Source organism: Bactrocera tryoni, chromosome 5 (genome assembly GCF_016617805.1).
Source record: "Bactrocera tryoni isolate S06 chromosome 5, CSIRO_BtryS06_freeze2, whole genome shotgun sequence".
Taxonomy (NCBI): Eukaryota; Metazoa; Arthropoda; class Insecta; order Diptera; family Tephritidae; genus Bactrocera; species Bactrocera tryoni.
In genome coordinates, this window is record NC_052503.1 from 25,726,445 (window position 1) to 25,738,799 (window position 12,355).

Sequence of the window (12,355 nt, forward strand, 5' to 3'; positions counted from 1 at the left end):
ACCTGCTATTGTGAATAATAACATTATTGGGTACCGGCCATTATACAATTGCAAGTGTATAAATTTGTAAATAAATATAGTGAACGGGCATAAACATTGCATTTTGTAAAAATAATAGCAGTTACTTTAACTTACAACTTTGCATATGTATATAAAATCACATACTCAAAAATTAATTTAATAAAATGTCTGTGGAAGAGCTAGAAGGATCTGAACTTGGTACCAAGAACTACTGGGATAACAGCTATGACCAAGAAATTGCTAATTATAAAAATCATGGAGACGTGGGTACAATTTGGTTTGACGAAGATTCTCAAATTCGTATCATAAATTGGATATTGAAGCAAGATACATTGAGTAATGATGTAAATATTGTGGATATGGGCTGTGGCAATGGTATGTTCTTAATAGAGCTAGCTCGTGAAGGTTTCTCCAATTTAGTTGGTGTGGACTACTCGGAAGGCGCTATTGAATTAGCTAAGCAAATAGCCAAAGATCAGGAGTTAAACATTCGTTATCAAGTTGTAGATTTATTGAATACGGAACTCTGTCGACAACTCGGAACTTTCGGAATCGTTCATGACAAAGGCACCTATGATGCCATCAGCTTATGTCCAGACAATCCAAAAGAAAAACGTGACACATATCTTAATACAGTTTATAGTATTATGGATGAGAACAGCTTATTTATTTTAACATCTTGCAATTGGACGGAAGATGAGCTCTTAATTAGTTTAGGAAATAAGTTCCTTAAGCAATGTTCAATTCCTACACCTACTTTCAAATTCGGTGGCAAGATCGGTAGTGTTGTCACTTCCATGGTCTTTTCAAAAAAGTAGATGTACACATACTTTTAAATAACGATATTTTAACATAATAATAAAAATAATTAAAAGTGGAAAGTTTTTAAATTCTTTATTTACAAAAAAATTCTACACATATTAAAACACACAAACGTTAATGCACATGCACATACATGCATATATGTAAGTCTGTGTTCAGATGCGTCTTATAACGCCCCTCGCATTCGTGTTAACTTCAATTCGCCATAAAAATTTGACATTCCTCTTCATTTTGAAATTCTTAAAATTATTGCGTTTGCATTGATTTCACAATGAAGCATTCCGGTTTTCTTCAATTATCGTACATAAATTTAAAAGAATTTTAGCCTTAAATAAAACGTGTATCTTTATTCATTCATGACTCTTGGAATTCCTTTTTTTAATATATTTGTTAGAATATTTCCAATAAAATCTTAAGGTAATGTAAAATTTTTAAAATTATTTTTGAATTTTTTCAGTTTAAAAATTTAAGAATTTTTGCGATATTTAATTTACAAATGTTAATATACTTAATTGAAAAATTTTACTCAATCCACTTGATAATTAAAAATACAAAAAATTATATTAATTTCTGTGATGAAAGCAACTCTACGGTGTATGACGTCACATGACACCTCTTCAATATTTGACGTTTGTTCGTATTCGTTGCAGCTTCTGTCAAACCGAAGCAAAATTTCACGGGCGGTGGTGTGTTCGTACTCGTGCAAACGTGGAACGGACGAAGCAGAAGCAGATAGGTGGACATCGAGTTCAAGCAGAGGAATAATTTTTCCCCGTTTTCAATTATATTTTAATTGCAGAAAGCAAGAAAAAAGTTTATTAAATAGCGCATTCGCTATAAATTATCAGTGCTAACACACCCGCTCTAAAAAGTGATTGAAAATTAAAGAAAATGAGTGGACCCGCATCGACAAGTCCAGCCACGGCGACAAATAAGGATGGTGATTCCGCGTCGTCGGCACCAAAACGTCGTGGTATTGTGAAACAGGTCAGTAAAATAATTTCAAAATCTTATTTTTTTTTACTTAATATACATATGAAAGGCAGGGAAATTTGAATTAAATTTAAAAGATATTGGTGTTTGAAGATTTTCATTTAAGGGACGGTAAGAAAAAGTGAATGAAATTGAGGCAGCGTGCTGACGACAAACGAATACGCCGACAGAGTTGCTTTTATGTATGTGTGAATGCGATATGTATATAGACATTAAAAAGTGAGTGAGCAGTACAAACAGCAATACATGAAATGAAAGTTTCATGGAGGTGCCAACTTGGCAGATTTTGAAATAGACTGTTGGTATTTTCATATATGTACGCGTATATACTGAATGACTTCAGCAAAGGATTCTGCGTCGAAGGCTTCAGAAACAGCCATGCATTGTTAATTATTATCCATATGCATACAATACTTAATTTGCCGGTTGAATAATTGCATTATTTCTCACTTGTATTTACCAAACAAGCACATCATTGGCAGCGTCAGCTGGCGTCGCTGCCCCTAACATCGTCGCAGCAGCAAATTTTGATGTTTGCCTGCTCACCGCTTTCAGAATTCATAGTTCGTTTATAACCTCAATTTCGATAAAAATGCTGCTACCACATACATATTTTAACATAATATCCAAGATTATAGGACTTTTCACAAGCATAACTTTTCAACCCAAACCAATTGTAGAGTTTTAATGTTTCAATAGATAACAGATTGGCTATTCCACAAATCTATATTCATTTTTTAAATTTCTATATTTAATGATCGCATTTTGTTATGCGGTTTTTACAGTTTACAAATTTATATTACTTTTTATTCGAATATATTGTTCGACATTGGTATTATTTCAAAATAATATACACTACAGAATTCATATTTATTTATTTATTTTGATTATAACATAAAAATCCTCGGATACAAAGAGTAAAAACTAATGGTAATTGAAGAAGTGTTCTTATACATATTTTATATAATTATGAATATCCATGACTTTAGTTCAACTCAAAACATTCATACAATACTAGATAAGATTAACGAAGTTTTGTCTGTAATTAGAATAATGTTTGTAAGGACCAATTTAGTTAACTTAAGGAAATTGCAATTTCATATTTAATCAAATTGTAAGTGTGAACTCTCGTATTTGTTTTTTACTTCATGTGCCGAAGTGCACAAGTGTTAAAGGTTTACACAACTACCGAATCAAATAATTCGTTTTTGTGCTACGTAAACATAAATTATTATTTATAATTATTATAGTTTACAATCAAGAAAAAAATTTAAAATGCAAAAAAGTTGACAAATTTTTTTTCGTGCTCCTCTATCAAAAAAACTTCTGTCGATCCTCACTGCTTACACACAATGAAATATAGATGGCGCAGAAAATACCTAAGCTGTTCATTTTTTGCAGCACACTTCACTCATTTCATGTTAAAACACATGCCTAAAAAAATTACAACATACCAGTGAGGAAGACCAGTAATTTCAATATACCTGCAATTTGTATTTAACCTTCTTGTTATATGTGTATAAATAATAAATAATTTTTTATTCTCAACAGGTACTTTCGGGAGACACTGTGGTTATTCGTGCATTAAAAGGCGCACCACCACCGGAAAAGCAAATTACATTCTCTTACGTTCTTGCGCCCAAGTTAGCACGTCGTCCCGGTGCAGGAGGTGATGAGACTAAGGATGAACCATGGGCCTGGGACTCACGTGAATTTCTAAGAAAGAAACTCATTGGTGAAGAAGTTTTGTTCTCGTTTGAAAAACCTGCCAATTCTAATAGAGAATATGGTTTCGTATGGCTGGGCAAGGATGCGGAATCTGGTGAAAATGTTGTTGAAACCATGGTGCGTGAGGGATATGTAACTGTTCGTCGAGAGGGAAGACCTTCCAGCGAATTGCAACGACTTATAGAGTTGGAAGATCAAGCCAAAAGTGCAAATCGCGGTAAATGGTCACATGTGCCACCTGTTGAAAAAGTTCGCCATATTAAATGGACTCAAGAGAATCCCGCCCATATCGTTGAATACTATGGTGGTAAACCCGTCAAAGCGATTATCGAACATGTTCGAGATGGTTCGACGGTTCGTGCCTTCCTCCTGCCAGATTTCCAATACATAACATTGATGATTTCGGGAATCCGTTGTCCAGGTGTGAAACTTGATGCCGATGGCAAACCAGACTTAAGCGTGAAAATTCCTTTTGCCGATGAAGCCCGTTTCTATGTAGAATCACGATTGCTACAACGCGAAGTAGAAATTCGTCTCGAGTCTGTAAACAACTCAAATTTCATTGGTACGATTCTGTTCCCAAAGGGCAACATTGCTGAATCATTGCTGCGCGAAGGTTTGGCCAAATGTGTTGACTGGTCTATGGCCGTAATGAAGAGCGGTAAGTTTTGATAGCATACATTTATTTAAATTGATGTTTATTGATAGATTTTCGCAAATTGTTAGCAACGAAAGCATCATTTTGTGTTACTAAAGCACTAATTTGTAATATCATTGAACTGCTTTTGTTTAACACAATGTGATGCTAAATTAAAGACGGACTCCAAGATTTTGATGCGTTTAAATTTATAAGCAAAAAGATCATTTCACCCCGTCGACATTCCAATTTCAACTCACATGTATGAATGAATAAGGTTTTATTATTTGTACATTTGTAAAATTACTATTACGAGTTTATCTATCTATAAATGCAAATTTACATGTGTGTACCTAAAACATATATTATCCTGTTTTAAATAGGAGCCGAGAAGTTGCGTGCTGCCGAGCGAACTGCTAAAGAAAAGCGTTTACGTTTGTGGCATGATTATCAATCCAAGGCGCCTACTGTTAATGCTAAGGAGAAGGATTTCACCGGCACAGTGGTAGAAGTTTTCAACGGGGATGCCGTTAGTGTACGCCTGTCAAATGGACAAGTTAAGAAAGTGTTCTTCTCTTCGATACGCCCACCACGTGACCAACGTTCAGTTGTCGGCGCTGATGGTGAGGTTGGTGTACCTCTACGCGGTAAGAACTACCGTCCGCTTTATGAGATTCCATTCATGTTCGAAGCTCGTGAATTTTTGCGTAAAAAGTTAATCAACAAAAAAGTGCAATGTAACTTGGATTACATTTCGCCAGCACGCGATAATTTCCCAGAGAAATATTGTTATACCGTGAATATTGGCGGACAAAATGTTGCTGAAGCTATGGTTGCTAAGGGTTTAGCAACCTGCGTACGTCATCGTCAAGATGATGATCAACGTTCTTCAGTGTACGATCAGCTTTTAGCTGCCGAGAGTCAAGCTATTAAGGGTCAAAAGGGCATGTTTGGCAAAAAAGATAATGTGCCATTGCGTATCAATGATTTGACAGTTGACCATTCCCGTATCAAAGTACAGTATCTTCCTTCTTGGCAACGTGCCTTACGTACCGAAGCTATTGTTGAATTCGTCGCTAGTGGTTCACGTCTGCGTTTGTATGTGCCGAAAGATAGTTGTCTGGTAACATTCCTGTTGGCTGGCATTTCTTGTCCGCGTTCTTCACGCCCTGCTCTAAGCTCCCCACATGTCCCAGCTCAAGATGGCGAACCTTATGGTGAGGAGGCGTTAGCATTCACACGTGATCGCGTTCTTCAACGTGATGTATCAGTACATATTGATACCACCGATAAAGCCGGCTCTTCCGTTATCGGTTGGCTTTGGACGGACAATAATGTGAACTTGTCGGTTGCATTGGTTGAGGAAGGTCTTGCTGAGGTGCACTTCAGTGCCGAAAAGTCTGAATATTACCGTCAGCTTAAGAATGCCGAAGATCGTGCCAAGGCGGCTAAGAAGAACATCTGGGCCAATTACGTTGAGCAAGTAATTGAGGAGAAACCCGTCGTCGTTGAAGAGGAGAAGGACGAGAAAGTACCCGTAGAACGCAAAGTTCATTATGAAGATGTTATTGTAACTGAGATTACTGCCGATTTGACTTTCTTTGCACAAGCCGTGGAAAATGGTGCCAAATTGGAAGCGATGATGGCCAAATTGCACGCTGAATTTCAATCCAATCCACCAATCGTGGGTGCCTACACTCCAAAACGTGGAGATGTGTGCGCAGCGCAATTTTCTGCCGATAATCAGTGGTATCGTGCCAAGATCGAACGTTTGCAAGGCAACAACGCTACCGTGCTTTACATCGACTACGGCAACAAGGAGGTAAGCATATCCAAAATTTGTTAATATACTTTTTTATGCAATCATTATATTTGTTTGTCATTATTGCACGCTCCTTAGATCCGTTACCGTTTCAAAGTGTAACGTATGAGTCATAAGCTTGCTAGAGAAAATAGCGAGAAAATCGGGCAAGCCTTATCGGCATTGTTCACTGCCTAATCATTGCTTGTCGTGAGCATAAACCCTATCGTCATTTTGACTGTAGCGTCATTCAATCCGATTGCTGGACGTGGTTGATGGTGTAGAAACAATATATTTTTGTTATGTAACGCCGTGACGCCACAGATAACGAAACGGTTGAACCGCCAACGGTAGATGTTAGGGGATTAGATTATGTGTGCAGTGAAGCTCGGTTATCACGCAACAATTTCACTATAATATGACATACATATATTAAATACAATATCTTACGAGTTTCTACCATTTTCAGACTGTGCCTACAAGCCGTTTGGCCTCCCTACCAGCCGGCTTCACCAGCGACAGGCCGTACGCAACGGAGTATGCACTGGCCTTGGTACAACTTCCCTCCGACAATGAAGACAAGGAAGAAGCCTTACGTATCTTTGCCGAGGATGTGCTCAATCGTACTGTTAAATTGAATGTCGAACTAAAACCTGCCACTGGGCCGGCATTAGCAACGGTGCATGATCCAGCCACCAATGTGGACATTGGTAAACAGTTGGTAGCCGATGGTTATGTGTTAGCCGAGAAGCGTCGCGAACGTAAACTCAAGGATTTGGTGGAGCAGTATAGAGCCGCTCAACAAGCTGCCTTGGCTGCACATTTGGTCATCTGGAAGTATGGTGACATCACCCAGGACGATGCGCCTGAATTCAGCCGCTAAAACGGACGTGCGCGATAGCGTTTTTAATGTTTGTCTGCCACATACCCGCCCTACAAAAACAACAACAACATTCATAGCTACATACATACATACAAGAATATAATGGAAATGAAATTAAACTGAGGTATAGTAAGAATACAAAACAAAAAAATAAAAAAAAAATACAATGAAAAGACGAGTATTGATTCAGAACATGCTCTCGAGTGGAGTAAAATCAAAAGAAAATTCGAGCAGAGATTCAGTAACTATATGTAGTAATTACATATAATAAAAAAGCTCAGAATTTACATGTAAATTACAACACATGTACAAAAAATTAAATCGATATCGTTGTGCAAATAACAACAGGACGTTCACATAAATTGTACACTGCGCAACAACGTCGACAACAATTCCACTCTATATACAGCTCGATATACGATCAATGTCTCATTATAGAAATGCTGAAGTAGCCACACAGTCTTCGCATATAAATATATATACTTCCATGGCCACGAAAATTGTAAAATAATAAAATCCAAATTTTTTATGACAAAACGTTCTATTATATGCCTAAAAATATCCTTACGCTTCCCACTTTATGGACGGTAATTAGAGACAATTAAAAAAGAAACAGTTTAAAAGAAGCATGTGGAAGAGAAAATGAATTTCAAATACAACTTCAATGCTGCGCACTTACGTATATCATTGCTTATGTATGCTGTTACACTACAAAAAACAAAACAAAACATACTATTAATGAAAGCATTTCAAATTTAACTACAAAATCAACTATTACAAACAAACAAAAATCCAACTTTTATGATTATAAATTTTTTTCTTTACTATGATTTTTTATTAAAACAATGAGAAAATGCTTTTTATGAATTAAATTCAGTGTTTTTCTAAATAATATACTACATATATACAGTCAAACGATAAATATATCACATTATAAAAAGAAACATATTAAAAAAAAAAATAAATAAGTACAAGGTTGAGGGATAATATGAAGACAAATGAGATTTTTTCAAACGCAACATGATAGCAAGTCAATAACGCAAATTATAAACTCAGTGGATATTCTTCAATTCCATTTTCATTGTTGTGCGCAATTTCATTTCACCGCATTATTGTGTGCTGGTCACTTCATTCAACGTATTTTGTAAATACCATCTGATTTGTCCCAAGCTGACAAAAAAAAACTGCATACTGACATATTTTAATTTAAATCTTTGTTATCGTCTTCAAATATACACTCTTTTTTGGAGCACCGTTCGCCAGATTGTTTCACAATCTCACGTTCCAACATGACATTTTTCAAGCAATGTTTTCTTATGTTTAACAGAGGTAGATTGACACCTCGCTGAGGCAAGTTTTCGATAACTTTACAACATTCACTGAATGCTTTGTGCCACTCAAATGTTTGTGTAAGTGATAAGGTAGTTACCCCATAAACTCCAGCGAATTCGTAGCCGTTTACGTTACTTTACGACTCCCAACAAAGTCAGTTACCACAATGAGCCATCAGATTTACCACTTAGTGGTTGGTGGTGAAGTGCTTAATACTTGAGAGTAGGAAAGCTCTAAATATGTTAATTACGAATTATCACAATTATCACATTTCAACTTCGCGCCCAAAAACAGACTACGGCCGTTATAAGCTTCGGCCATTCTCTTCTGAACTACTTTAATTATGTCAAGGTAGGCTTTATGCCACACGCAATCACTGGGTGTACCACTACTCTTCTGGTGATTTATTAACCTTCAAAATGAAATAAATATTTTATATACATATATATATATACATCTTATTAAATTATAAGCAATGGAAACGTACTTGCAGAGATAAATCAGCGGCGTGTATAGTGTATCAATTTCATCAGCACTGACCATTTCTTCGGCGTGTTTGGCAATTAAATCAACATCATATGCTTCTGGTTTGTCGGCGCTCTTTAACCAAGCTAAAATCATTTCTTTACAATTCACTTGCATGAAAATATTGTCGGCAGATATTTGTATTTCCGGCCGCTGTGCGTCAGTATTAGCAGCTGTCTGTGTGCTAGGTATTTTCTTAAGATCAGGTGACTTGCTTTTTCCCGGTAGCTGCGCATATTCCTTCTCAAGTTCCATACGCAACTCTTGTGGCAACGCCGCTAGAAATTCCGGATCAACATGCGGCACATCTGATGAATTATGTTCGTATGGATGATTTTCTTGTTGCTTTTGTAATTTCTGCAGCTGTTTACGTTGTTTTCTGTGTTCTGCTGCTTTGGACGTTGATGGTTGGAAATCACTTTCGTTGAGAATGCTTAAATTCGAATTGGTTGGCGGTTGAACTGGCATAACTGGTTTCGTTGTTTGTTTTATACTTTCATTATGAGCTTGCAAAATTTCATTACGTATGTCGGCTGGTAGAGCCGCAAAAACATCTGGATCGATATCCTTCGGTATGGAATTATTAATAGTCGCAGCGTTACTTACAGATACAACTGGTTGCTTTTGTTTGGCCTTTTGCATCAAGTCCAATATATCAGGTGTTTTTTTGGATTTCTTCTCCGAGACAACACTAGTGGCCTTACCCCGAGTGCGCTTTCCAATATCTTTATTGTTTTGTTCGTATTTGTGTTCATTTGATGCTGGCTTACTTATTATTGGCACATTGGCATTTGTGGTACCAGCATTATCGCTTATGACAATACAGTCACTATTATTATCGGACGGTTCACTGATTTTGTCTGAGAAAAAGTTTTGAAAATTAGTAATTTGGTATTAATGTAAAAAAACAGCATTTCACCTTTTTTCTTTTCCACCACTTTGCTAAACATATTCATTATTGCATTCTCCTTATGTGCTTTGCCTTCGTTAGGATCATTTAGTTTAGAAAGTTGAATGCCTATGCCACGCAATTCATTGGGTGGTATCGTTAATGCCTTCATTGTAGCAATTACGGTTCGTATGATTACTTCTACATCGCTTGTATAATCTGATAGTGAAACTGATTTTGTCACGTGATCACATACGCCATGACCCATAAACTTGGCTGCCTCAAGGGGCGCATCTTTGGCACGCACCATTACCTTTAGGGTAATGCATTTCGTGCGTCGTTTTAAGTCGGTAAGGCGAGTGTGCACTTCAGTGCATAATTGCCCCAAAAATGTTTCCAATTCACTAAATTCTTTGAATCGTATACCATAATTTACTTCGGCTGAAACAGATTTACGTATCTGAAATTAAAAAGAAATGTGTACTTAATTTTTCTACTCAATTTAATTACTATATTTCTTACTTGACCATAAGTCAGCGGTCGATTATCGATACCACGGCAGAACTGATAAAGCGTCTCTCCAAATTTTTTGCCAACATGCATTTGCAATTTCAATAACGAAATCATTTGAAGATCTCCGCAAGTTACTAAATTATTATTTTTCAAAGTATAAGCCGTGCTACTTCCCACACCGGGTAACTCTTCGATTTTTATATTTGCCATATATTTCTCAGCAACTTCTGGTAGCAACAAGTATTGACCATCTGGCTTGGCTTGTTTTGTTGCCATACGTGCTTGCAATCTGCGAAATAAAAAAATCCAATTAACATCTCACTGGCAGAAATTAGTACTTTGATACTGACTTATTTCCACCTACACCTGCGGAACATGGACATCCAGTTTTTGCTCGCACTTCTTCGCGCACAGCACGCACAAAATCCATGGGTTCCACTTGCATCTCGTCTAATACCTCCGTTAAATCAACAAACATTTCATCACAACTTACAGCCTCAATATTTAAGATGTACTGCGCTATAGTATCGTATAAGGTGTAAGCTACTTCACGATAGCCTTCGAAATCATAAGGTATGGTCTTTAACTCGGGACATAAATTTAAAGCTTTTCCGACAAACATGCCATTGCGTATACCTTTGGCGCGGGCCTCGTAGCTACAAGAAGCAATTTCCGAAAGTGACATTTTAGCTTCGAAACCTCCACGTACCTTCTCAGATAAAATATTATTGTGTAAATGTTGTTCAAAACGCTTTGCAAACAATTCCATTTCAGTTTTGCGATCAGCGCTAGGGTGAACGGGCACTTCATTTGCGCTGGATCCGCCTGCAAAAAGTACGATATATAAAGAGTTTTAATAACACTTATGGATGAAAACTAAAGAACATTAAACCTTTAGAATGTGTCACAGCCACTGGTTGACCCTTTAATTCGGGATATTTCCGCAGGCCAACCGACACAAAGAAGCAATCCATATCGATATGCATTACATATTTTTTAGATGTTTTAGTGTTTAGATTTCCACCAACATTTAGTTTTTCCTTTAGTTCCTTTCGTGCTGGAAAATCTTTTGTGCCATGTTGATCACGCAAATCGGAGACGTACTGCTTAAAACCAGCACCAAGTGTTGCGATATGATGTAATCTCGAATTATTATAAAATTCTGAAAGAAATTTCGGATCCACAGCAGTACGCGCCAAATCTTTTCCACTGATTTTATCAACATCTGTCAATGTACTTGTATCGGGCGAAACTACAGCGTTATTACATTGTGTAGCGTTGTGATTTTCTTTTTTTGATTGATCATTCTCACAAACACTCTTTTTAACATTCTTAAAGACTAAGCTTGGTTGCGATACTTTTTGATTTGTATACAATAAATAACGGGTATAATCCAATACGCGCATTTCTTTTACCGAGTCGACCACCCATTGTGGGCTTATAATTTTACTGGTATTCATATTACGAACTTTTACATCTGGCAAATTAGATGCTATAATATATGTAGTATGTGAACGTTCATAATGATGGTAGATCCCTCCATGAACCATCATGATTCGTTTTAACTCATCAGCTGAAGGATTAGTTAAACCGTTAACAAATATGGATATTCCAGAAAATAAATTAGATTTTCTATAGGGATTGCTACCAGCGGAAAATTGTTCCTCGAGCTTGGTGATTTTTGCTTCCATATAGCCTCCCTAAATAATTCAAATTAAGTATGTACATTTTTCTTCTGAAAAAATGCATTTTATTAATGTTTACCCATTGTTCAAACCCATTCGCGTTCATACTGGAAGCAAAAATAAAAAAAACTTTGAATGATATTATATTTAAAAATTTAAATAATGTGATTTTTGGAGATGGATGTTTACACATTTTGCACAACCAGTTATGGTGAAATTGATAAAAATCGACTTATTAAAAGTTGTATATTTATCGATAATTTATAGAAATCGTTGTAAAGGCGACAGAAGCAAATCCGTACGGTTTCGAAAGTACACGCATTTTAAGCAGCCAACGCTCAGAAATAAAAACTTAAGCAAGCATAACAGTTAACTTTTATACTTTCCTGTGCTAAAAGAAATACACTAAGAGATTATTTCTTGGAGTTTCGCTTCCCATGTCTTGCTGGGTACTTTCATGCACTTGAATTTGTAAGCACAACCAACTTCAGGTTGTTTTGGTTTTTTATGAGAAACATTGAATTTT

The 12,355-nt window shown here is 36.5% G+C and overlaps 3 protein-coding genes across 3 annotated transcripts; 2 read left to right on the forward strand and 1 right to left on the reverse strand.

Moving 5' to 3' along the window:
- Positions 1-27: 27 nt before the first annotated feature.
- Positions 28-902, forward strand: LOC120777364 (EEF1A lysine methyltransferase 2). Its single transcript, XM_040108632.1, has one exon. The coding sequence runs from the start codon at positions 186-188 to the stop codon at positions 837-839; it is 654 nt and encodes a 217-aa protein (XP_039964566.1). The 5' UTR covers positions 28-185; the 3' UTR covers positions 840-902.
- A 588-nt stretch (positions 903-1,490) lies between these two features.
- LOC120779153 (staphylococcal nuclease domain-containing protein 1) lies at positions 1,491-7,201 on the forward strand. The gene is made up of 4 exons (XM_040111371.1): positions 1,491-1,830; positions 3,388-4,225; positions 4,585-6,023; positions 6,472-7,201. The coding sequence occupies exons 1-4, from the start codon at positions 1,735-1,737 to the stop codon at positions 6,883-6,885; spliced, it is 2,787 nt and encodes a 928-aa protein (XP_039967305.1). The 5' UTR covers positions 1,491-1,734; the 3' UTR covers positions 6,886-7,201.
- Positions 7,202-7,476: 275 nt separating this feature from the next.
- Positions 7,477-11,983, reverse strand: LOC120779152 (DNA repair protein Rev1). The gene is made up of 7 exons (XM_040111370.1): positions 11,909-11,983; positions 11,037-11,844; positions 10,495-10,969; positions 10,154-10,433; positions 9,662-10,091; positions 8,705-9,602; positions 7,477-8,629 (listed from the first exon to the last, which is right to left on the reverse strand). Exons 1-7 carry the CDS (start codon positions 11,933-11,935, stop codon positions 8,464-8,466), a joined length of 3,084 nt encoding a protein of 1,027 aa, XP_039967304.1. The 5' UTR covers positions 11,936-11,983; the 3' UTR covers positions 7,477-8,463.
- Positions 11,984-12,355: the final 372 nt, after the last annotated feature.

Excerpts from the sequence above, each read along its gene's own strand:
- LOC120779152 (XM_040111370.1), bottom strand. The coding sequence starts at position 11,935 with ATGAACGCGAATGGGTTTGAACAATGG. Across the intron at positions 11,845-11,908 it reads CGAATGGGTTTGAACAATGG|GGAGGCTATATGGAAGCAAA; the intron begins GTAAACATTAAT and ends TGAATTATTTAG. Across the intron at positions 10,970-11,036 it reads GGCTGTGACACATTCTAAAG|GCGGATCCAGCGCAAATGAA; the intron begins GTTTAATGTTCT and ends TACTTTTTGCAG.
- LOC120777364 (XM_040108632.1), top strand. The coding sequence starts at position 186 with ATGTCTGTGGAAGAGCTAGAAGGATCTGAACTTGGTACCAAGAACTAC.
- LOC120779153 (XM_040111371.1), top strand. The coding sequence starts at position 1,735 with ATGAGTGGACCCGCATCGACAAGTCCAGCCACGGCGACAAATAAGGAT. Across the intron at positions 4,226-4,584 it reads TATGGCCGTAATGAAGAGCG|GAGCCGAGAAGTTGCGTGCT; the intron begins GTAAGTTTTGAT and ends TGTTTTAAATAG. Across the intron at positions 6,024-6,471 it reads TCGACTACGGCAACAAGGAG|ACTGTGCCTACAAGCCGTTT; the intron begins GTAAGCATATCC and ends TACCATTTTCAG.